At 51.9% G+C, this 23,161-nt stretch overlaps 13 protein-coding genes across 13 annotated transcripts in view; 5 read left to right on the top strand and 8 right to left on the bottom strand.

The window, feature by feature from the left end:
* Nucleotides 1-3,083: 3,083 nt before the first annotated feature.
* Nucleotides 3,084-4,466, top strand: SNOG_10725 (hypothetical protein; the record flags this gene model as incomplete). The annotated part of the gene is made up of 2 exons (XM_001800935.1): nt 3,084-3,411; nt 3,607-4,466. The coding sequence occupies 2 exons, from the start codon at nt 3,084-3,086 to the stop codon at nt 4,464-4,466; spliced, it is 1,188 nt and encodes a 395-aa protein (XP_001800987.1).
* Nucleotides 4,467-4,480: 14 nt separating this feature from the next.
* SNOG_10724 (hypothetical protein) lies at nt 4,481-4,892 on the bottom strand (the record flags this gene model as incomplete). Its single annotated transcript, XM_001800934.1, has 2 exons — nt 4,481-4,529; nt 4,612-4,892. 2 exons carry the CDS (start codon nt 4,890-4,892, stop codon nt 4,481-4,483), a joined length of 330 nt encoding a protein of 109 aa, XP_001800986.1.
* Nucleotides 4,893-7,429: 2,537 nt separating this feature from the next.
* Nucleotides 7,430-8,191, top strand: SNOG_10723 (hypothetical protein; the record flags this gene model as incomplete). The annotated part of the gene is made up of 1 exon (XM_001800933.1): nt 7,430-8,191. The coding sequence occupies one exon, from the start codon at nt 7,430-7,432 to the stop codon at nt 8,189-8,191; it is 762 nt and encodes a 253-aa protein (XP_001800985.1).
* A 243-nt stretch (nt 8,192-8,434) lies between these two features.
* Nucleotides 8,435-8,889, bottom strand: SNOG_10722 (hypothetical protein; the record flags this gene model as incomplete). Its single annotated transcript, XM_001800932.1, has 2 exons — nt 8,435-8,742; nt 8,796-8,889. 2 exons carry the CDS (start codon nt 8,887-8,889, stop codon nt 8,435-8,437), a joined length of 402 nt encoding a protein of 133 aa, XP_001800984.1.
* A 959-nt stretch (nt 8,890-9,848) lies between these two features.
* Nucleotides 9,849-10,372, bottom strand: SNOG_10721 (hypothetical protein; the record flags this gene model as incomplete). Its single annotated transcript, XM_001800931.1, has 2 exons — nt 9,849-10,181; nt 10,274-10,372. The coding sequence occupies 2 exons, from the start codon at nt 10,370-10,372 to the stop codon at nt 9,849-9,851; spliced, it is 432 nt and encodes a 143-aa protein (XP_001800983.1).
* Nucleotides 10,373-12,109: 1,737 nt separating this feature from the next.
* On the top strand, nt 12,110-12,391 carry SNOG_10720 (hypothetical protein; the record flags this gene model as incomplete). Its single annotated transcript, XM_001800930.1, has 2 exons — nt 12,110-12,146; nt 12,264-12,391. The coding sequence occupies 2 exons, from the start codon at nt 12,110-12,112 to the stop codon at nt 12,389-12,391; spliced, it is 165 nt and encodes a 54-aa protein (XP_001800982.1).
* A 102-nt stretch (nt 12,392-12,493) lies between these two features.
* Nucleotides 12,494-13,838, bottom strand: SNOG_10719 (hypothetical protein; the record flags this gene model as incomplete). Its single annotated transcript, XM_001800929.1, has 2 exons — nt 12,494-13,208; nt 13,261-13,838. The coding sequence occupies 2 exons, from the start codon at nt 13,836-13,838 to the stop codon at nt 12,494-12,496; spliced, it is 1,293 nt and encodes a 430-aa protein (XP_001800981.1).
* Nucleotides 13,839-14,086: 248 nt separating this feature from the next.
* Nucleotides 14,087-14,247, bottom strand: SNOG_10718 (hypothetical protein; the record flags this gene model as incomplete). The annotated part of the gene is made up of 2 exons (XM_001800928.1): nt 14,087-14,154; nt 14,178-14,247. The coding sequence occupies 2 exons, from the start codon at nt 14,245-14,247 to the stop codon at nt 14,087-14,089; spliced, it is 138 nt and encodes a 45-aa protein (XP_001800980.1).
* Nucleotides 14,248-14,462: 215 nt separating this feature from the next.
* Nucleotides 14,463-15,161, bottom strand: SNOG_10717 (hypothetical protein; the record flags this gene model as incomplete). The annotated part of the gene is given in 3 exon segments (XM_001800927.1): nt 14,463-14,638; nt 14,657-14,711; nt 15,027-15,161. The coding sequence occupies 3 exon segments, from the start codon at nt 15,159-15,161 to the stop codon at nt 14,463-14,465; spliced, it is 366 nt and encodes a 121-aa protein (XP_001800979.1).
* A 1,139-nt stretch (nt 15,162-16,300) lies between these two features.
* SNOG_10716 (hypothetical protein) lies at nt 16,301-18,555 on the top strand (the record flags this gene model as incomplete). The annotated part of the gene is made up of 2 exons (XM_001800926.1): nt 16,301-16,682; nt 16,760-18,555. The coding sequence occupies 2 exons, from the start codon at nt 16,301-16,303 to the stop codon at nt 18,553-18,555; spliced, it is 2,178 nt and encodes a 725-aa protein (XP_001800978.1).
* Nucleotides 18,355-18,588, bottom strand: SNOG_20113 (hypothetical protein; the record flags this gene model as incomplete). The annotated part of the gene is made up of 1 exon (XM_001800925.1): nt 18,355-18,588. One exon carries the CDS (start codon nt 18,586-18,588, stop codon nt 18,355-18,357), a length of 234 nt encoding a protein of 77 aa, XP_001800977.1.
* An 875-nt stretch (nt 18,589-19,463) lies between these two features.
* SNOG_10715 (hypothetical protein) lies at nt 19,464-19,629 on the bottom strand (the record flags this gene model as incomplete). The annotated part of the gene is made up of 2 exons (XM_001800924.1): nt 19,464-19,536; nt 19,601-19,629. The coding sequence occupies 2 exons, from the start codon at nt 19,627-19,629 to the stop codon at nt 19,464-19,466; spliced, it is 102 nt and encodes a 33-aa protein (XP_001800976.1).
* A 1,690-nt stretch (nt 19,630-21,319) lies between these two features.
* SNOG_10714 (hypothetical protein) overlaps nt 21,320-23,161 on the top strand; it is a gene marked incomplete at both ends in the record, with an annotated part of 3,342 nt that continues 1,500 nt past the window's right edge. Inside the window, one exon of the mRNA XM_001800923.1 lies at nt 21,320-23,077. Coding sequence (XP_001800975.1) covers nt 21,320-23,077 — 1,758 coding nt within the window. The remainder of the gene's footprint in view (nt 23,078-23,161) is intronic.

The following is a 23,161-nucleotide window of genomic DNA, read 5'->3' as shown; positions in this document are numbered from 1 at the left end:
AGTGGATGATGAGAAGAATTTCTTGATGAGTGACATGCCTGTCTGGACTTGTGGTGTGATTCACTGTATATATATATATACCCCTTCTTTCGTGGTAAGGTGCCGTCTGCTTTCATTTGATTGCTGCCATCAACGGACGCGGTGGAAGTAGGAGTTTGACATATGATGATGTGTGACTTTTTGTATTGCGATTTCAAGTCATTGATTGGTTTATCAAGAGACATGGTAAGCTTGCCCATTAGGTTGAGTAAGTACCATCTTGAAAATTGAATCACTTGGCTTCGATGTTTGAAGCTATGGCTGCAAGTGGCTTGATTTATAAGACTTTGTGGTCCAATCTAGGTATACGTGCGTATCTTGAGAGCGTCTTGGTCTTGGAACTGATCTCTGGTGGTCAATTACTAGCGGGCCACACGCAGTACCGACTCAGATTAAGCCTTCGTTTAGGCAGACAAATGCCCCTGCTCGTGTGGCTTTCTCCTCCGCCCTCTCGGATGAATTCCGTCCTTCCTACCACCAAAGAGCAAGTGGCGATATTGCCAACCCGGAATGATCTACAGCATCGGAACTTCGCGTGTCGATTCACTCGTCCAGACCAACATGGCCTCGTGGCATGATCTACAGGCCCGCGACTCTGAATCCTAGTACCCCACGGGTAGTACACTCCCCAAGTCTAGGTATGTATTCCTTCGTCCACTGCGATACCGCAAGTTGTGCTGATCAGCAACCACGCGTCCACTCAAAGCATATTCTAGGCACGCTACGGGGCAAGGGAGTTGAAGTGCAACGGCTAACCTGCCTCCCGCATCCGGACAGACCCTGAGCTAAAAGTCAATGGACGGCGCAGGATTTTTACGTGCGTAGATGGGCTGTGGCTGGATCGACGGAATGGGAACAGCCGATGGTAGCCTGAGGGGATGTCGATAGTTTACCACACGCTGCGATGTGTCTGGTGAGGTCGGACGTGTCATCGAGCTCAATGTCCTGTCTGCACGGAAGTCGTCCTAGCCAGGGTCGTTGAGCTGGAACCTGTTGATGAAAGAGAAACGCATGCTCTCGCCTTGACTCGATCCATCCATGAGGCTCTGCACCCGAGTCTAGCCACAGATGTACACTCAACTCCACATGCTGCAGAACTGAATCCAGTAATAGCCAAGATGTGGCGGTCGGAGACAAGTGCCGGTGCAAGCTCGCAAATAAGTGGTTCGTACGAGATGAAAAAAACTCGAAGGACTCGTAGCGCAAGCCTTACCTGCCCTCCAGTCATGGGAACCCGGCAGGACATATCCGCCCATCAAGTGAAGCTATCGTTGCCGAGAAACTAGGCTGTATAGAGCTAGGACATGGTGTGTTAAAAGACGATCAGACAATGTGCTGGGAATCGGATCCACAGAATATGTCTGAGGTTTGAAGGCATGGTCGATGCAAATTCAATATGGCCGGGATATGTCTTGTTGAACGTCTGACGAGGGCAAAAGCACGCGATGCGTTGCTGGGACCAAAAAGCTAGTGGCGAGGTAAACAGTTCTTCAGCTGCTTGCAATCATGATAAGGTCCGTGCGGAAGCACGGACCAGGTGGCTCACATAGCTTGTTCGCCAATGATGCATCTCATGTTACTTCGATCGAATCCTCAACGCGCTCAGAGCGCGTCCCGTCACACCCTAGCTAAAACCTTCAATTATTAATAACGGAAACTCTTGCGTACCAATGCGACAGGAGCCCAGGACACAGCAATTGCATGATCTGCCTCGATTCTGCATCGGCGCTTCACTCGGTCTTACTATCCTGCTCTGACCTCATAGTTCCATCAGTCTCACGAAACTGCACGCTGTCTTTGTCTTTACACCTCTGTCGCCCTCTGCCGTCGAACTGGAGAAATTGCTGTAGCGCCACTACTCAAGCCACTGGGTGGGGATATCGCTATCGATCTTTTTTCGGCATATCGTCTCCTACTCCCACAGCTGGCTTTCATCGTCGACCAGGAGGAAACGCTGTGGCGCGACTACTACTCAAGCTATCGGGTCCGGACACTACTATTGACATTGATTTTGGAACATCGTCTTCCCATTACCAAAGCTGGCTCTCCACCGTCAACACCATCCGCGCCAACTATGACAACCCCACGCCGCAAAGCCTGCGTTGAATGCAGGCAGCAAAAAATTCGTTGCGATGTGGAACAGGTGCGTGCTTTCCGAGTCTTCCAAGCTTCTAAATGTCTTTCTCGGTCTCTCGCGGCTTCCTGGTTGCAATGCTGAGTTTCTGGGCGTTCCCTGTGGTTTTCTGGATGTCTTAAAACATTTTGGAGCTTCTAGCACTAGTTCGAACTGCTTGATAATACATACATATAGATCATGATACTAACTTGAACAGTTCAAAACTCCTCACGATCCCTGTGGAAGATGCAAGAAAATGGGCCTCGAGTGTAGGATCCTTCCTACCAGTACCAGGAATCTACGCCAAACCAAAGCAGAGATGCGGCGAGAGCTCGAAGAATTGCGATGGAATATGAGATCTGGTACTGGACTTGGTAGCGACCCTAATAATCCCGCGTCGACAGCTTCGCCAAATATCGACATGCAAGGATATAGTCCACATGATTATGGCTCGGGGACCTACTCTAATCCATCCGCACGAACAGACGGCTCAGTTTCGCCAGCTTTTGAATCAAGACCACCAACGAGGAAAGGATCCGAGAATCACACGACGCTCCCGCGCGTGATTGATGGCTATTTTCTCGATGGCGCGAAGATTGACGAATGCTTCAGATTGTGGGTATAAATGTGTGTGTGTTTGCGTGCCAATTGCTGACATCCATTCAGATTCTTCACGCAGTATCATCCGCTGTTTCCAGTACTGGACACATCGTTAAGTCCCAATGATTACTACGAGCTTTCCCCATTCCTGTTCTGGAGCATCATTGTGACCGGATCAAGGCGGTATGCTGAAGACCGAACGGTCTTAGAGAAGACGAGCCAACATATTGTCCCACTGGCTTTTGCATCCATGGCACGACGTTCAGCCCAAATTCCAATCATCGAGGGTCTCCTAATCCTCTGTATATGGCGGATACCGACCAATTCCATGTACAAGGACATGGCGCATCTGATGTGTGGTGCTGCTGTTCACCTCTCTACCCAGATTGGTCTTCACATCGCCGGCGTGGGCCAGGACTTTTCGAGAACGCCACTGAAGAAAGACCAGGATCAGAAGGTCATCCGCGCCAGACTTTGGCTTTGTTGTGTGATACAATCTATCCGGACCAACATTGCCGATGGTCTACCACCCACAGCGGAGTCTCTACTGGACTGCGATGAAAGAGATCGCGACAATATGGTGCCATATCTTCCAGCTGACCTGCAGTTCCTGCACAAGACTTACATCATCACACTCAGAGCTGTAGTAGCTCTGAGTAAGATGAACATACAATCTATTCATTGTGATGTTCGTGTTTTACGATCTTTAATAGGCATTTTCGATCAACAAATGCTTAGCTTGTCACAATCGTCGCCTAGCGAAATTGGTAAGTTGTGAAAGCCGAAGTTTGAGGACAATGCTGATTGATTAGACACGCTGCAACTCAACTGCGCACGGATACATATTCTAGCGTTCCATTTCTTCGCACACCCAACCAATCCAGGACCAGACATGGAGAGCCTTAGTCGCTTCTACTCTCTCTGCATCAACGTGATTCACGCAGCGACAAACCTGATTCAACAGAGTTACTTCTCCTTTGCCATGGACAGATCGATAACTCTCGCTGGGTTCGTCTTACTGAAGCTTGTTCGGAGTTCGCTTGCACCACATCTGGACCTTGCTGCTGGCGAAAAGGCATATTTCCAAGCGATACACTTCCTTAACAGTGTATCTTTGCAGCAAGGTGACATTTACGTGCGGACCGCGCTTATTATGAAGGACCTGTGGGGTAGCAACAAGGTATTCATGAAGAAGAACGGGCAGACCGAGTCCCTCGGGCTGAGACTGAGAACAAGACTGGGTATGAGTGTCAGTTACGACATGTTCTGGTACTGGAGAGAAGAATTCGGCAATATGCCGAACCCGTACAATGGCGATGAGACGTCCGCTACTTCCAACGACCCTACTCGGCCAAGTACGCCTCCTCTACAAAACGCATACGTTCCGGACGAGCCCATGCTGACCCAGTCAGCACAAACCCATATGCAGCCGCAACCAATGCCAGCTATGCCCATGAATTCCCAAATTCCGATGAACAAGTTTGATCCTAGCCTCGTTCAGATGGCGACGGATTCTGCTGTCATGAGCTTCGACACTTGGGATGGCTCGGATTACAGTGTCCCACCGATGATGGATCAGTTCCCTGACTACGACTGGGCCGCCGGCTTCGACTTCTCCAACACAGAATTTCCAACTATGCCAACTGGCCCCATTGGAGGCGGTCCTATGATGTCCAATAATGTCAGCAACGTAGGATACACATTTGGCTGAGCAGGTTTACGACTTCAAGCACGACGTTGTGCTTGAAAGCCCACAGGAGTCAGCGCCCGCTGCCTTGAGGACAAAAAGAAACTGGCGATACCTAAGACATCCGTCGATCCGAGCATCGTTTTTCTTCTTGATTGCCTGGTCTTACCACGCTAGTTGATATCGGCTGTTATCGCCGAGCATCGCGTCGTTCTTGCTGATCTTTCGGAACACTTTTGCGCCACTAGGTTGAACTATGGTCTGAAACAGCTTCTTCTCATGTTTGAAGAATGCCTGTGTTGTCCCGCTAGATTCCATAAGCTGCTTTTCCATGGCACTGAATGCGAATCCGATATTCGAACCTGCGACCTCGACTTCACTGGCTACCAAATCAATGGATATCTCGACATCTTCATTCGCGAGCTTATAGAGAGCCTGATCAGTGATCATGATGGCTACCAGACCGAGCGAGGGCGAATATTTCCCCCTATTACGCACTGCACGCCCGCATCCCTATAGGAAGAAGTTAGTTGATCCTTCCCAATCACGATGAATGAGTACTACCAAGAAAAAGCCATGCCTGCTTCCATACACGAAAGACCCGCAGCCGAAATCTCTTACCAGCCCAAGGCAACGTTGAAGCCGCATTTAGCTCTTTCGCGGAACCCTGGGTCGAGAGATATCCAAGACAGCGCTGACCTATGGCTTCGTTGGAGTGCGTTTGTATCAATCATTCTGCAGGTGCAAGCTATGCGACGATTAGTAAACAACAAAAATATAGGATAGAGCAGCCTACTGCATCAGTATCAATCCTATTGCCCAATCTCTGCACTTTCCCTGCAACCGTGGCACTATCTGCTTTGGATAACCCTTTTTCAGGGGGGCGGCCGATTTGTGCAGTTTCTGCATGATCCTCATCTTCTTCGGCACCCCGGCTGGCTCGACTTACGTTATCGTATTCGGTATTATCGCCTTTGATTCGTTCCGGCACAAACTAGCTCAGCGATCCATGTTGATTTCCTTGATAAGATCGGTCGGGTCCGTAGCTCTTATATCAAACGACGATGCAGCTACTGTGGCAGCAGACGTAAGACTGCCAACTGATCCTCTGTCCATCCCGTCTTTAACGTTGAAGACAACCACACCTCACCGTCACCAGCGCGACACCTAGCCGGGACACTGGACGTCCTGCATGCGAATAGCTTCACGATCAAGGCCAAACCTTGATGACCAGAGGGATACTTGTTAGTTCGCGTTCGAGGTTTTCAGAGCGATCGGCAGAGTTCAGTGCCTCGAGCCATGTTGAGATTAGGAAGTGAATTTCCCGCTCATGAGGATCTCAAAGCGCTGCGTCGGGCTGCAAGTCGAGGCCGTCATGATCTCTTGAGTCTCTGCATAACGTTGTTACGTCTGCGAGTACTTGTACTTCCCTAGGATATCCGGCGTTTTGCAGTGTTGAGATTTATCTATCATTGGAGCGAGGATAGAGCAGTAAAGGACTGTTACCGCAGTTCAACTGCGGCGACTGTCAGCGAAGTGGTCTTATAATGAGCGGACAGTAACCTCGGCGTGTTACAGTCAATGTCGGCCTGAAGATCCACCCTGCGTGACGTCTTTAATAAATTCAGGATCTCATCCATTTTGGCCGACTTTGCTCCAATCGGGCAATCCATCCGCAACAGTGAAGTTAAAATCGGCCAAAGGACCCCGAGTCTCAAGTTGCACAATTATTCAGCTGCAGGTAACGCAGCAAGCCTGCTAAATCGGACTATAAGATGATGATAAACTGAGGTGAAATTCTACATATGATAGCAGAATATCAAGAAATACGCAGGATGGAACAATGCGAGGCCGATATATTGAAGTTTGTTTCTCACTTTAGAGCACTTCTCAATCCTGCGAACAAGAAGGAGCGATAGCAACAATTCCACTCGCGTGCTGCCAGCATGATGGGTTCTACTTTACCCTACCCCAGGATTACAAGTCTCCCCTCCGTTACCCCTCACTTACCAAGGCCTCGCAAGCAGCCTTCCCAACCCAGCACCCAAGTCCGTACCCGAACATGTACAATCACGCATACATCAATCCGACACTTCAGGCGGCATATCGGACCTGTATCGGCAATGTACATTATCGCTCTGCACCTCACAAGCACTCCTCACTCCTATGAGCACGGCTTAAGCAAATCAGCAGCACCAAAGCGCTTACATCGGCAGAATATGCGGCGAAATTCGGCCGCGCTTTCGCTACGTCAGTCGGCGCTGCGGGGTGTAGTCTAGCATTTGGGCCTATGGTATGGTTCAGACTGGCAGAAGGATTATCTCGGCTCATTGTTCCGCATTCTTTTTGGCCACTTCGACCACAATCGTAGGATAGGGATACATGTTCTATCTGCACTGAGGAGGGGGTGGGATTCGACCCGCCCGAGGAGAGACAGCCCTGTCTTTCTGACCTAGCTAAGCTATGTGGAGCGTTATGTGGCAGTGTACGCTGGATCTATAAAGAGGCGCTTGAGTTTCGGCTGGATAGATACTTCCCGTCCTCGTTTTCCAGTCGGTTCAGCCTCCGTTGGTAGTCCCTGCATCATCTGACTCTGCGTTCCTGCATTGACTGCGTCACAAAATCCGGTCGATCGTTGGAGTTGATAGACCCTGTTTACCAGGTGGCGTGGAGCGAGCACTAGGGCCCAGATACACGAATACTTATACATTTTACCAACGAGATTTTTGGAAGTGTTGGACATTAACTCCAGACATCATGGGTTCCCTTTCTGGAAGCAACGGAAGCAAGAGAGTGACTGCGGTTGAGAATTTAAGAAGCATGTTGGCGGATCCGGAAAAGTTTATTGCTTGTCCTGGTGTATACGACGGATTCACGGCACAAATTGCGTTGAGGGAAGGCGTCGATTGTTTATACATGGTACGACATCGATTCTCTGTTCTCGCGAACCCACTAACACCTCTCTGTAGACTGGTGCCGGAACAACAATGTCTCGTCTAGGCCAAGCGGACATGGGCGTCGCGACTCTGCACGACATGGTCACCAACGCCGGCATGATCGCCGGTCTATCTCCCAGCACGCCACTTATTGCAGATGCTGACACTGGCTACGGTGGAGCAATCATGGTCGGGCGAACAGTAACATCATACATCCGCGCTGGTGTTGCTGGACTTCATCTCGAAGACCAAGTGGTCAACAAGCGCTGTGGACACTTGAAGGGCAAGCAACTTGTTGATGTGAACGAATATGCCAGCCGGATACGGGCTGCAGTACTAGCACGAGAGCAATCCGGAGGCGATATCGTCATTATCGCTCGAACAGATGCGTTACAAGGCTACGGATACGACGAGGCGGTCAAACGTTTAAAAGCGGCCATTACTGCTGGCGCAGATGTAGCCTTCCTCGAAGGTGTAACGTCAAAGGAAGATGCTGAAAAAGCATGCAAAGAACTTGCACCTACACCGTGTCTCTTCAACAACGTTCCAGGTGGTGTTTCACCAGACTTCAGTGCAGAGGAAGCGAAGCAGATCGGATACAAGATTGCTATATTCCCGGCACTGGCGTTCGAGGTGGTGTACCCAGCAGTAAGGAAGGCAATACAGCAACTAAAGACAATTGGAAAGGTGGAGAGTCAGGAGAAGGATGGAAGAAGATATGGACCGAAGGAGCTGTTCCAGGTTTGTGGCTTGGACGAGATGGTCGAGTTTGATAACCAAGTTGGTGGTGGCGCGTATACGAATGGGGCGTAGATAACACCAATTTATCATAATGTTGAAGATGAAAACATATTCCGGTTTTGCGAGATCACTCCCAAATTAGTGGTAAAGACATGACGCATTCATCAACTACAACTCTATTAAACAGGAGTTCAACAGAATGACGTTGTTGAAAAGCTGTAAATTTTGAGAAAAATCTAAGATAATGCTAGAGCAACGTTGCTCCATTCTAACCGCAGCGCCATCGCAGCACACTTGAACCACAGCTAGTGTTGTTCAGTTGTTACCGCTTCCACCAGCCCGCCGCTCCTCCCTATCCCGGACTTCCTCTCTTTCTCTCTTCTCCCTCTTATCAGTGATCATCATCCTTCCTAACTCCGTCTCAACTTGAAACAACAGCTTGCTGAGCGCTTCCTTTCTCGTGAGTCCATGCTTCGGACCAGAATCAAGGCCCTTGACGCCACCATTACCCATGCTGTAGAGTGATACGCAGTATTTCGGCCCACCATCTGTGACTTCCTCGGGTGGTATACGACCAATGACGCATGTAGGCGGTCTCAACGGGGAGAGCATCCAAGCTCCGCCTTCCACATGTCAGCCAATATACACAATCAAAAGTGACGGACGAGACACATACTCTCGATGAGCTGAGTCAACAGCTGAATCTCAGTCTCGTCCTCTCCGCGGAGGTTTGGAAGCGGCTCTCTTCTTGTTCGGGTGCGCTCGGTCATGGTAGTAGCGGGGTTGTCCATCGAGAGCTCGAGTACATGTATACTGGCTATCTGCTTGTTACTGGGAAGAGATCATCATGCAAAACGCGAACTATATGAAGAAACGGGCTCTCGGGGCGGACTGTATTCCACGTCGACATCACAAGTTACGTGTTTGCTGACGGAAAGTGAGGCGATTTGCTTCGTAGACTAGTGGTAGCAAACTGCAGTGTACGACTATAGTACTCACTCATTGACCGACTTTTTCCGGCGGTTGAAAATAGGCGCCCAGGCCAATTGAGATGTATGCAGATGTTACAAGCCTGGCAGTAATTATGTCATGTGAACATCAAACCTACAGCAGAGATGACTTCTGGTCATGCCAGCCTGATAACCGTGCTCCCGTAATTTCCTTCAGGATACCGTCACGTCCAGTAAATACCACGAACATTCCATACTACCCAGACATCACCAGTAGAGGTGATTCTTAAGCTGCCTCTCGATCCGGACATGACATAATCTGCGAAATTGTTGCAACTGCTTGCTGGATTCAAAATGTCATAAAACTTTACCGTGAAATGACAAGGGAAGTTGTTGTAAAACGTTGGTGCAGAGCCCTAGCTTTTATATACATAGGTAGATTGGAAAGACGCGACACTGGTAGATGCGAACTTGTATTCACGGTGAAAAGGTGGCTCGGCCTTGTACTTCATCCTCTTCACCGCCTACGGCTAAGTAAAATCGCTATAGCCCTTCCCCTTCATATGTACACATTTCGTGGTATACATCCTCAATCTAGCTCAGCTAGTCCCTCCATCTCCCTGTACGACAGGCTAAAGTGTCGGAGTATACGCACCCCCAGCAATGGACATGACGGGAATTCGCCTTCTTCTCTTCACGTTCTGTATAGCACGTTTCGTCTCGTTCCCAGGAGCTTCACCACCTTCATCGACTATGATGTCTCCTTCTCTATCTTCAGCCTAATCCTCAGCCTTTACTTTCTTCTTTGATCGGGCACGGTCGTCTATGTCACTATTGTTTCTTCTCTTCTCGCCTTGATTAGAAGCACCGCCTCTTCCCGATCCTCCTCTATCGCTTCCGCCGCCACCATGCCGGACAGGTCGACCAAAGTAGGAGTAGCACTTCCAACTCTTGTCCAAGTCATCTTCGATCTGAACGATCAGCCGCTGGAGAGCTTCTTCGCGCGTTAACCCCCTTGCAAGTCCTCTGTACATGACTCTCTTTTGATCTCGTCCTTGTTTGCTCACAACAGCCGCCTCGAACACCGCGGTAAGGTTATCAGGACGTGGCGTCTGTATACGGCCGATCATAACTTGTGCATTTTCGTCCGCAGGAATGAGGATCGGAAGTAATGCTGTGGGTTTGACCAGTTAGTTCAACTCACAGACGTAGTGAAGTACAGCCACTTGCCTTCGAGATGCTTCAGACTGCGCAGATCAGCTTCCGTGACCGGAATATTTTGTGGGAGAGGATTTGCTGACATGTTGACGATGTGCAGCTCCAAACGTTCGTGATGAATCTTTTCTCAGATGCAGCATGACCCTAATATATCGCAATCGCAACAAAGACTTAACACACAGCAAATGAACCTCTATGGAAATACATCAAACATTACAGCTACCAGAAACTTCTAGATTCAGTGTGTCATTGTCTCACTTCCCGATATCTTAGCAAAGTGAAATATGCCGTTTCACCTGCAGAGTGGAAAGGATCATCGCGACGCGCATTAGCATATGCGATAGAAGTGAACCGCCATCCGCACATGACCTTCACTCATACTGCTTAATATCTCGCCTCGTAATTGGTAGTATATATACCACGTCTTTCTGCCTTTTATCATTCACAAAACACAACTCATCATCTCGGATAGTATAGTGGTAGTATTCCTGCTTGTCTTGGTTGACGAACACATACCGCAGGAGGCCTGAGAGTTATTTCATATTTATCTTTTGCTCACATTTTTGTACTGAGAAAGTGTTAGAGTGTACGGCATCTCGGCACTGTGCTCGACCGAATGTGGCAGATTTCTATAGCGCGTAAAGCCCGGAGTGATGTCTATTGAGTAAATCAAAAAGACACCCCTAAGATGTACTTTATTTTGCTTGGGGCGGGTCAATATTGAGGTCATGTTAGACCCAGACATACATCAACTCCCAATACAACGTCAAGACCAATGACATGCTTTCGACATGTTTGACGTGGGCAACACACGGGGAGAAAAGATATTTCATGCTCAGCTTTTGGTCTTCACTCCCCGTTGCATACCTCAGTTGAAGCTTCTGATCTCCAGCTTTGAAGCTGACTTACCGTAGGCACATAGAGAGCATGCAAGACAAAACAGCACCGTAGTGAATGCTTACATGTCGTTTCCTTTACTGTCACTCTATTCATATTGCCCCTGTTTACCTGAGTCTTCTACGTAACATCCGGAGTCGGGACATCTTCCGAGTTAACATTAATCTGTCACGTCTCGAAGACCCGATGTCCACCATAATTTACCACAAACTCGTTTGATCACTGAGAGTTTCAACGCCAACATTGAATGTCATCGCTCTCATCTCACACGCCCATGTTAATGAAACTTACGTACGCGGTACGCCTCAAAAGACCAGCCACCGCACTGCCCCTCCGTCAACCCTCAGGCATCCAAAAAGCCCCTTCCCACCTAGCCAACGCAACATCGCAGCCTCACAATCCCGCCTCCCCGTCGCCCTCAAATCTCCCAAACCAACCTCCCGCCTTAAAACACGCCACACCCATCTCCCGCAGCAGGCCACCCATGACCCCTTTTCTCCCGTGTTTCCTAGCCCTGTCAAATCTCCAGATCTTCTGGAAAGTAACTTTGTCGAAATGAGAGGATACGCGCTCGTTTCATGGGGATTTTCAGGGTCCAGGGCTGAGGCGACCCTGGAGGAGTTGGAAACTGTGGTTCGAGCGGGGGGACGTGCGCGATTTCAATCGTCGATTTGGTGTGAGTCGGGCCGACTTAAAACGGTCGGTCGGGCGAACGCGGCAGGGCTGTTTAGGTAGTGGGGAGTGCGAGATTGTGGGTTGCTTCGGCGAAGGCGAGGGGATGGGTTTCATGATTGCGATCAAGGCATGAGTGTGGATATCGGTGTCGGCGCGTTTGTCCGGTGAGGAAAGGCGGTTTCTGCCGGTGCAGTGATGTAATCGCTCAACACGCGGTACTAGCGACGTGCGCCTGTGGATAAAAGTCATAATGTCGCAGGCTAACAGCGCCGTAATGGGCGTTGGGCGTGAGCACTAAGCATGGTTTTGATGGGCCCTCAATATTGTCAGCAAGAGCCAGTTGCGGGGCGAAGTGAAGTCATATCGAAAGAATATAGTATAGTATGCAAAGATTGCATTGTTAGGAGATGACGATCTTCTAAGAAAGTCTGGTATCATGAAATTCTGCCTCACGCATCTGCGGCCCTCGGATAAGGCCTTCAACAGAAACACGGGTCCAAATGAGAAGGCACAGGTCGCCTATGAGTTGTAGGAGAAATAAAATCCGAAACGATCCACCAACGCCGTTTGCTATGCCTAAAGAGAGGAAGGGAAAAGGTGTTGAATATACTGGGAAGGGTGACTGGCTATGAAGCTAGTCCTCAATGACACCAGTCTGAATCATGCTCTCCTTGAGAGCCTTCTTGTACTCACGCTCCATTCCGTGCTTGACAGCGTCAAGAACAGTGTCAACCGTGGCCTTGGGTTGGAAGCGAGGCTTGGTGCCCTCCTGGAACACACCAGTTTGAACGAGGATGGAGTACCAGTTGGCCTCGTCTGTGTGCTCGTTGTACTCGTTGGTACCTCGAATGTCAGACTCGGGAGTGTCACCAACAAAGTACACAGTGGAAGGAGGCGAGTCGATGTTGTGCGTGTCCTTGCGCCACCTTTGCAACAGACGAGTTGCGAACTCGAAAGTGCCGATTTGAGGTTTGCCAAAGGCAGTGGTCTCAAGCTCCTTGCCGGTGACAGCCTTGTACATGGCCTCGAGCGACACGCGAAGAGCACCCATACCGATACGGGTAAGGTCGTGAGAAGCGCTCCAGACGACATCATTGTGGGAGAAAAACACTGGTGGGCCTTCGTCAAAGTTCTCTGACCTTGTGCCAAGACGGCCATTCTTCGACATCAACAGGTCAAGAATGATCTGCTGATCGGCAGCCCAATCACGAGAGTCGGCGAAGACAAAGATGGCCTCAATTTCGACCTCGGCAAAGTTGCGTGCTCGAGAGTTCTTGTACTCTTCATCAGTCAACTTGCGGAAAGGAGTCGTATCTTGGTTGTCCTTGATGATATCCCCTGGCGTGACGCTGATGCAGAATTAGCTTGATGCCAGGCGTAATTACGATCTGATAAACTCACACATCCTTGAAACCGTAGCCCTCAGCGACGATGCGGCACTTCTCGCCCTCACCGCCAACTACGAGCACCGTGTTGTACTTCTCAGCCATCTCCTGCATCGGTGTGTGGCCGCAGATGAATTGACCGGGAGACACTTCCAGCTCCAGCTGCTGGCTAAGCTGAATGCAACGCTCTTCCTCGGTCTTGCCGCCACCGTTCGTGACAAAGATGTAAGGCACCTGAATTCCGTATTCGTTCTCGCCGTTGAGCATCTTCATGGCTTCAATTGCCTCCGGGATAGGCCGACCGCCACGGATGAGTACACCATCAATGTCGAACGCGAATGCATATTTGTCGGTGACTGATGTTTCAGGGGGTGTGATGCCAGGCGATATTGGCGAACCAGCAGCTTCAAGATGGTGCCTAGCTGATTCAAAGCCAGTTGCAATTTCTGACCCAGCCGAAGGTGCCATTAGGTGTTGCGGTGGTACAACGACTGTGGGGCCCATTTGTAGCTTCTCGCTGGTTGCCTCGATGGAAGACAGGCGCCGTGCGAAGCGACTACCCGCAGGTGGTACAGCAAGAGAAGGTGCAGACATTTTGGTAAGATTGACGTTCGTTGGTGAAGTGGGTCGAGACTGGTAAACAGGTTGAGATCTAGTCCCAAGAGTGGATGAGAAGAATCTGGGGATGTGGAGGGAAAAGTGGTCTTTATAACGCTTTGGGGGCTGTGCACAGCTGGGACTCCAGGGAACTCCTCGATGAAGCGGAGCAAGAAGTGGGTATTGTGGAGGTGAGGTGGATATGGGGTATGGATTTGAAGAGTTCGTTGTTTGGGCCCAGAGGTTTATAGACGCTGCAGAACTGGGGTCGGCTTGTTGAACCATGCATTACTCATGACATCGCACATTGGACCTATAGCGACGGTCTACACTTACCTTCGATGGTTGGACCCTGGTGAGATAGCTTATCGGTCGAGACTTTCCATGGGCATTGCTGTGGATCCATGGCGTCATAAGGGTAGGATCAGGAACCGTCGGACGATGTATCGGTGTGCCTGAATAGAGGCTGCAAGCACCAGAAGCGTGCCTCGCGCCATATGCGTAGGGATGGTGCTCTCTATCTTGGAGCCTATTCGATGGTTTGCATCGGCAATGTTGCAGTTTAGACCAGACACCTATGCTAGTACGGCACGCGGCCTGGTGCGCCTCACGCGGTTTGTCCTAGCAGAGCATGGGCGAAGTACCTCGGAATTTTCGTAGTCCCTTGCAGACCTGTGCTACCACGGCCGCGCTTGAACGTTGTTGTGGGACGATGTCGCAAATTTCAAAGTCCATCTGCATGATGACGTAGGGGCTGATTAGGGCGCATTTGACCGAAAGCGCGTTAAGGCAGTTGCCTGCTTTGGTCAGTACACCAGCGAATGAACGTCGTGAGGAACCACCACAACCCTGTGAAATATCTCGGGATTTCTGTGTGATCGACAGCGCTCATTGCCCTCAGCGAGAATGAGCCGGATATGCCTTCATTGCCAAGTGCTGGAGCGGCTCGAGGGGAGAATTGAGGCTCAGAGTAGTGCCGGCACATGTTCTGGGCAGCGTGTTCTTGTGTCCTTGGCTTGGTAACATTCGACTTTGCACAATTCCTCTGTTCCGCAATTAGTGTTGAGTTCATAAAGTGGTTTTCTTAGGTCATTCATCGCGCAACAGCGCTCCTGTTTTCACATGTCCGTTGCAAAATGTCGCATGCAATACGGTACGTGCATGCGGCGGCACGTTACAGCTTACACGCAGTGGGTCGCTTGTAGAGTATGTATCCACAAAGACATGGATTTCAAGCCGCTTGACGTCGCTGTACAGCTTGATGGCCAATCTATTGGATGTAGTGTGTCCGTTGGTAAGGACAAGTGCCTGTGTAGACATTACAGCTACTTGCGGCTGCAGCACAAGTGCCCATCGGTGCCTACCATCAGCGATGAGGTATGCACGCAGTTGAGTCCGGTGAAGAGACGGTGAGTCGACCACGAGCTATTTGAGAGGCTACCGACGGACGACATAGGTAGGGATCCCGGAATGCGTTTGCGATATTGTCTCATCGATCGGAATATATACTCTGTAGACAACGGGAGACATGGAACCACATTCATACGGCCGGATGCATTGCATCGCAGGCTCAGCGTTATACCATAGGAGGGACAAGATTCTGGGATCCTTACATATTCATCGACCAAGTAACATGACCCGTTGCTGTCCATGCGAGCGATCATAATCTGGGACTCCATTGGATGAACACATACAACTGAGTCGATTACAGTACAGCGCCAGGAGCAGTGTCATTCTCGCGCGACGAATGAGTCGCTACCGTGTCTGTGCCCGCACTCTGCTGGTGGTGTGTTGCAGCACATCAGGCAGCCGGGAAGAATCAATGTTGTCCCTTCAGGCGGGATGAATTGCTAAAGGCGGTACTTCGGTAAGAACGGCTCGCGCTCGGTGCTGGACCTCGTTTCAAAAAATGATAGGACTGGTTCGAGTGGATCCTGCCCGTGGTTGCAGTAGATTGAAAGGATTGTCGCCCGCCGTGGCATGCGTGAGACGCTGGCCGACTGCAACATTGTCGTTCGGCGATTCGACTCCCCAATTTCATTTCGGATGATGTCGCCCAACATTCTGTCGATCCGTTTGAGTGGAAAAGCTCCTCCCCTCCAAAAGCCGGCGCAGGGTTGTCGATCACCCCGTGGGACCTCCGCCATTGGTGTGGAGAAGGTAGAGCGGACTTGATTCAGAGGGTGGAGCGCCTCTCCGCCCACCCGCCGTCACCTCTGGATGCGGCATTTTAGGTATGGTAGAGATAGGTACTCCCCCGCAAAGGCGCCGAGAATGATGATTGTAGATGAGAAGGAAGAAAATTTGTGATATCGGGAATAGTGATGGTGGTGATGCAGGCGCAAATATTCCCTCACCTTCAGGTGGAAGGCGCAAACCACAACAGAAACGTGAACCTAACGCGCCCCGCCTTCTCTTCCCACCACAACCATCTTTTCATCTCGTAAACTCTTCCAGACATGAACTGGACGGGCGGTAGCTTGCAGCGCACGAAACAAGCTAGCAAAGGTGTCGTTCAAACGCAAAAGGCCTACTTCGCAAGAGCCCGGACTCACCTTCAGAATGGGCCAAAGTCGCATGCAGCGCCTTTCAAACCAACTTACTTGCGGAACGACGAGAAATCTGAGCTGACCGGGCAATTGCCAGCCTTCGTGTCAAGCTCAGTGCGTCGTACTGAACACTCAGCCTGGTATCACCATGAGCCAACGCATGGCAGACCCCCACTGGCCGCTGAAGAGCTCCACAATGAAGAGGAGTTGCTACCTGCGCCAGCGGGTTATCGGAAATTTCCATCACGTGGTGATACATCACCGATGAGACATGCCAATGGTGACGTCCGAGGTGTGCTTGCCAGCTGCCATTACCACACATGCTTGTGAAGAGGTGGAGGCTGCTCATGCATACTAACGCTTTAGTAGATGAACGACGAAAGAAGCGAAAAGCAGATGACATAGACCCGGAGATCCAGCTACTAGAAGCCAACAGGAAGCGGCTGCTGGGACAACGTGACTGGGTCGGTGTTGCGCCGTCTCGACCAGTGAACCTTCACTTCATGTCGAGCAAGGAGAAGATCAAGGTCGGCAGACGCAGGAAAGTGGAAGGGAGGCACGGCGCATCTGCTCGGCATAGAGAAGACGTGGGTTCCATGACACAACGTTTTCACCCCACAGTCGATCAACATGTCGGTGGCTTTGTCGGTGCTATCACGAATATCCCAAACGATATCCGCATACGCATTGGTACTGGTGCTTTGACGACTGCCTGCTCAAGCGCGAGAAACGGGTATGAGCAGTCGCATGCATCTTCGGATGTGATGCTGTATGATCAGCAGAATCATGATGCAGAACAGCCAGCCACGCAAGAGACTGCGCAGCTTGACATCCAGGAGGCCTGCACACTTGATCACTCATCCACTCAGAGCCGCGGGCCTAGTAATCGCAGAGGAATCCCACCAGTTACTGGGCGAGCTCAACCGGGTTCCAGCTCAGCCTATTTGCCTCAAGACGGCGGCAAGGATGCTTCTCGGAACAGAGTCGCAGTGGGTAGACCAATAATGCAATCTGACTTGCCCGAGATTGTAAACGGATGTTCGCTCAGAGAGACACCAAGGAGTGAAAAGCCAGCCCAAGGCCTCCGAATCACACGTCCTTTTGGAGATGTTAATCAATATTTGCGCCTCGTCTTTCCGGGGTCTATCTCTTCTGAGGACACTCGATGTCGCACTACGTTCAGTGGCAATGGCCAAAATGGGACAGACTGTGCACCCAAAGCAACTTATGCGGGAAAATCCCAAAAGGGTCGCATGCCTTGCACCAGCAATAATATTGAGCTTCCGCATGGAAGTGAAGCTGCAGCTGCAGCCTCAAGCGTCGTTGACAAAGCGTGGAAGCCATTCTTGCACATTCCGGACAGAAGCTCCAGCCATACGACGACTGCGAACGACCCCGAAAACAGCCGTATGCAGCAGTCGCCCACGTCCAAAACGCGAATGCGTGAAGCTGAACACGCAAGCTGGTCACAACATGCCACCAAAGGTCAGCTCACTAGCTCGTCCCTCATTTCCGCCTCTTTGCCTTCTCTCAAGCCAGGCCGTCTGCGACAGCTAAACGAGAACAACTCAGCGAAAATGAATGAAGACGAACAGGTTTGGCAGAATTTTGTCCTGGGAAGTAAGGATGAAGCGTCTCCGGGGTTAATGCATGCGCACCAGTATGATAGCGAACGAAGGATGTCGAAAGGCTCGTCGGGGTACTTGCCGCTATCCGTCGCTGTCAGTTCAACGAGCTCACCGTTCAGGTCGACATTAGGACATGTGCCTCGCATGCATCAGGATGTACACGATGCAGCAAGGTTTGCGCCACCTCTTTCAACTTCACCGGCTGCTGTGTATGTAGGCTTTGTTGAGGAATTGTGCGATGGGGGCCAGGACGACTTCACAAACCTGCACAGCGCGTCAGGCCACTCAGTGACTCATGCCTCTCTGCTGGCCAACGCATCTGGCGATATCGACCACCTATCCCCAAGGATGATCAGTCGCACAGAAACGTCCCGCAGCCGCCTCGCGCATCCTGGCCATAGCGGCACGAGCTTGTACAAACGTGCGCAGGCAAGTTGTGCCGAGACAGGTCGAGACCGCGAAAACAATCCAGTCTACGATATCCCAGATGCGGAAGATGAGGGACTCCATCTGGTCGACGCCGACTCGTTGTGGTGAGTAGAAGTTCGTTGTCGCGCAGTCTCGGAGCATTTCGGACGATGCGGATGTCACATCAAGATTGAGACTCCGTCGCCAACAGTTCCGTCGCATTAACGCATTATTTTTCAAACTCTTGGGAGACATTTTGCACGACTTCAGACAGTACGATTCAGTAGGGTCCGACCGGACTTGCCGTTTTATGTTACATCCGTCCCTCCACAGGATTGTCCCTTTTCAGCCGCACATGGACCGAGAAGCCTACTGCACAGCATCGTATGAGACCGGTAAGGCAGATTGCGACGTGCCTCACGGTTTCGCAAGAGCGAGCATCGGAGCTGGGTCCGTCCAATCTGGTGCTTTGCGTTGCTCCAACCACCTCGGGGCCCAGGGAAGCGATGCATGCAAGTCATCCATCGATCAAGCCTCAGCGATGCGACCGCGGAGCAGAGAGGGAGACGTGCGCAGCTCTATTTCCAGGCGTGGGGACCGCGGGTGACAACGTGCCCAGGGGACCCTTTCCTTAGCGAAGAGCGCACCGCCATTTTCAGTCAACCTGCAACATGCTCGAACAGCGACGGTTAGTTGTACAGACTGCGGTTTGCCGACTTGACGAAAGGGGCAGTAGGTAGCTGGAGCAAATAGAAGTTGCGAAATGTATCTCAAGGCATCACACAAGAAGCAAACGAACGATTGGACGTGAAGTAACGAAGAAGGACGAGTTCACACCGCTTACATGTCACATGGACAGCCCGGACACGCAGCAGTGGAGCGACGGTTGATGTGCAGACAGCGTCCTCTAATTCGCGGAACAGGTCCGGGACATTCTTCTCGAAGCCTGCACAAAACGCTGCGGTAAGGCAATCACGCGACTCGGTGGAGCGCAGGAATAGCAGGGCTTGCAGGATACGGAGCACTGCCTGACAGCATTATTGTTGCGCAAACATGGAGTCATCATGCTCTTCGGGTAATCGGTCGTATGCGCCAGGAGCCATTTTGAGCCTTCAGCAGGTTTCCAGGCAAGCTATGGAAACTCTGTGTGGTGTTGCGAAGGGCCGTTGAGAACCGGTTGGGCCTAATGGTGCCGGCACCCATGGTTTAAAATTGGGGCTGCTCGTCTCCCCGGTGCCGGACTCAGACTTTGTTTCATGACGGCGGTCCCACGTGCGCAAGGTGGAGAGAAGCGCCTCAAATGGGTGGCTGCGACTCGCCGGGTGTGTTGTTTGATAGTCGTGGCTCATCACCGCTACTTGGCCAGCACACGAGCTGGCAGCATATCAATTGCCTGGAAAGCCAGTGTCGCCCGAAAGCTCACCGTAACTTCTCCGGATAGGCAGGCGGATTGGCAAAGCAGACAAGTCGGCAAAGACGGATCTGGCAGTTTGAGGCGCCAAACACTGGTCGAAATGAGGATGGACACAACACTTGCGGTGCCGCCATCGCGGCCAAGTCTGCTGATAGTCCTTCGTCTTTGTTTCGCAGCATGCCAACGCTCCACATCCGGTGAGGAAGGGATTGCATTCGTTCGCAAGTACGACGACGCACCAAGCATGACTGCGCGGTGTGTGCTGCACAGACTCAGCCTTGCCGACAATCCTTGGCCGGATGATGCGGCAGAGTGGTGTCGTATTGTGACAATAGAGGCCGGAATGTGCTAGCCGCCAGCAGCAAGCAGCAGCAGCAAGCTGTGTGGCTCAGTGCAGCGAACACGGCATCGCGACTAGCGGATACTCAGCATGGCAGAGTGCATGCGCTGGCCTCGCGGCGCCGTACAATGTTTCGTTTGTTTCTGGGTGCCTGATGCTGCTTGTGTTAGGCTGAGCAGGGGCGGGTGTGATTGGGCGACGGCTTGGGCAGGCTTCAACGGTAAACCCAGCCAACGTCATCTCTCAAGGCGTTTCATGCCGGCGCCGGCTCCTCAAAACTTAGCACTGGCTAGCAGCAGCGCTTCGCAGGGAAGCGAGCGCGCGGAGCCATGTCAGCGTGGTGGGCTCGAATGGCATCGTGCGGAGTGGCGTGGTGAGCGACGGCCAGGGGAGCCAGCGCAGAGTCAAGGGCTGATGGTCGTGGTAACATTGCGCTTCAGAAGATTTCGCAGACGCTATGGCCGTTGCAGGGTAGGCGCGCCCGTCGCCGTTTCCTAGGCTTGTCCAAGTGTACCTGACTGAGCCATATCTACAAAGGGGACAGCGGCCCAGTCTCAGTCGCCCTCGACCTGCAAGAGCCCTCGCACACGACCACACGACTACGTCTTACGTCTGTACTGCATCTGCACCTGCTGCTGCACTCCGCATTCCACCGCCTCACCTTGTGCATACCATCCGTCCGCATTCGATCGCCGACCCCCACGAATTGCTCCGTATAGCCCACCGACCCCTGTCGCCAGCACGCTTCTGCAGCACGACGCTTCTGCACGCTGCTGCAAGTCAATTCTTCAGTAATCCCATTGCACCTGGCCAGCTGACCCGCGTCGCGTTCGTTTTCTGTGCTCCTCCGCGCAGCGCGCTTGTGCGCCCAATCCGTCGTAGCTGCTGTCAGACTCACGATACCACGATGCAGCACGCCGCCTAGCCTGCCTCGACAGTCTCCAGCACCCCAGCCGGCTGTTGATCTTCTGCATGCTCTTATTTGCAGAGGCACCCGCTCGCCAGTTCTGTTCATTCTAACTGCCAGCTTTGCGCCATGAAGATACTTTGACACGGCCGCACGCTTTGCTTCGCTATCCACTACCACTACCACTACCACTACCACCACCACTACCACCACCACTACCACCACCACAACCATGTCGCTCTTCTACGAGCAGCATTCCCGCCCACGCATGCCATCGCCCTCGCCCAGCTTCGCTCGCATGACGTCAACCGCCATCAACATCCCCAGCTCGCGCGGCAGCCCGGCCTCGACGCCCTCGCTCTTCAATGGCTCGCTCCAGTCCACGCCAGAGGGCATGGTGCCTTTCGCTCCTTCCTCCCTCCCCGCAGTTCCTACCTATACCCTGCCCGAGTCGCTCCTTCCGCCACCGGTACTGTCACCACCCACCTCGTCCCCGTCCGCAATGGCAGAGGCACTGGGCAAAGGCCCGGGGCTGATTCGAAGAGTGAGCCGCGGCGCACAGGGCATTCCAAACCGCTTCCGCCGGGGTAACACGACTGCGCACAGGGATCGCGACAAGAGCTCCGGACCAGTCATTATGCGCCGCCGCAGTGACAGCAGGACGGCTATCGACGCAGACACCTGTGTCTCTGACCTCGAGGCCTACGAAGAGGAGGACGCCATAGACGACTACTACGGCGAGCCTCCGCTCAACGGCCTTGGAATCAACATGTCTTCAAGTACCACGTCCATGTCCGAAAATAGAGCCCTGGCACCCATCCTTCCCTCCCGGCTCGAACAAGGCACCCCAATGAAGAAGATCGCCAAGAAGGAGCAGAAGGCCATCACTCTGCGTCTCGATCTGGAATCAGCCAGAGTGTACTGGGACACTTCACGGCAAAAGAGCTTCTACATTGACGACGTCAAGGAGATACGCTACGGTCCAGATGCTAAGCATTACCGTGAAGAGTGTGGCATGTCCGAGAACTGGGCTCCATACTGGTTCACCATTGTGTACACTGACACCACACGCTCCAAGAACAAGATCAAGACGATGCACCTGGTCGCTCCCGACGCCGGCGTTTTCAACATGTGGACAAAGACGCTCGACTCTGTCTCACGTAACCGCAGCGAGATGATGATCGGCCTGCAAGGCTTCCAAGACAAGAGTGCAAAGCTGGTCTGGCAACGCGCGATGAAGAAGCGTGGAAACGACGAAGAGTCATTGGACTTTCCCAGCACAGTCGAATTATGCCGCAGCCTGCACATCAACTGCACCGAGGCCACCCTCCGTGCTTACTTCTCAGAAGCTGCCCCCAATGGCTCCGACAAACTGAACCAGACACAATTCCTCTCCTTCGTTACTCGCTTGAGGGAACGCAAGGACATCAAGAGAATTTTCGACTCCCTGACTTTTGGAGCGGAAGAGATGGACAAGGCCACCTTCTTCAGATTCTTACAACAAGAACAGGGTATTGATGTTGATGCGGACGTTGAGGGCTGGACGAGCATCTTCGACAAGGTTGCGCGCAGAACAAAACCCAGGGCCACCCCAACAGAAGGTGGCGCGACCCCACTGCCGCTCACAATGAACTTCCCCGCTTTCCAAACTTTCTTGACATCAAGCAACAACTCTGTCCTGAAGCCGAAGCCAAGTACGGGGAAGCTCCAGCTGAACAGACCACTCAACGAGTACTTCATCTCTAGTTCCCACAACACATACCTCCTCGGTCGCCAAGTCGCAGGCGAATCGAGCACAGAAGCTTACATCAGCGCTCTACAGAAAGGGTGCCGGTGCATTGAAATCGACTGCTGGGACGGTGGCGATGGTCTCCCCGTAGTCATGCACGGCCGTACATTGACCAAGGCCATCTCGTTCCACGATACTATCAAAGTTGTCAACAAGTTCGCCTTTGCAGAGTCGCCCTACCCACTGATTCTATCGCTGGAAGTGCATTGCTCGCCCATGCAGCAACAGTCCATGGCTCGCATCATGATCGGGAGAGTTTCAAAGATGCTCCTTGGTGCTCCAGCC

This window comes from Parastagonospora nodorum, assembly GCF_000146915.1.
Source record: "Parastagonospora nodorum SN15 chromosome Unknown scaffold_17, whole genome shotgun sequence".
Taxonomy (NCBI): domain Eukaryota; kingdom Fungi; phylum Ascomycota; class Dothideomycetes; order Pleosporales; family Phaeosphaeriaceae; genus Parastagonospora; species Parastagonospora nodorum.
This window is presented reverse-complemented; position numbering and strand designations above follow the sequence as displayed.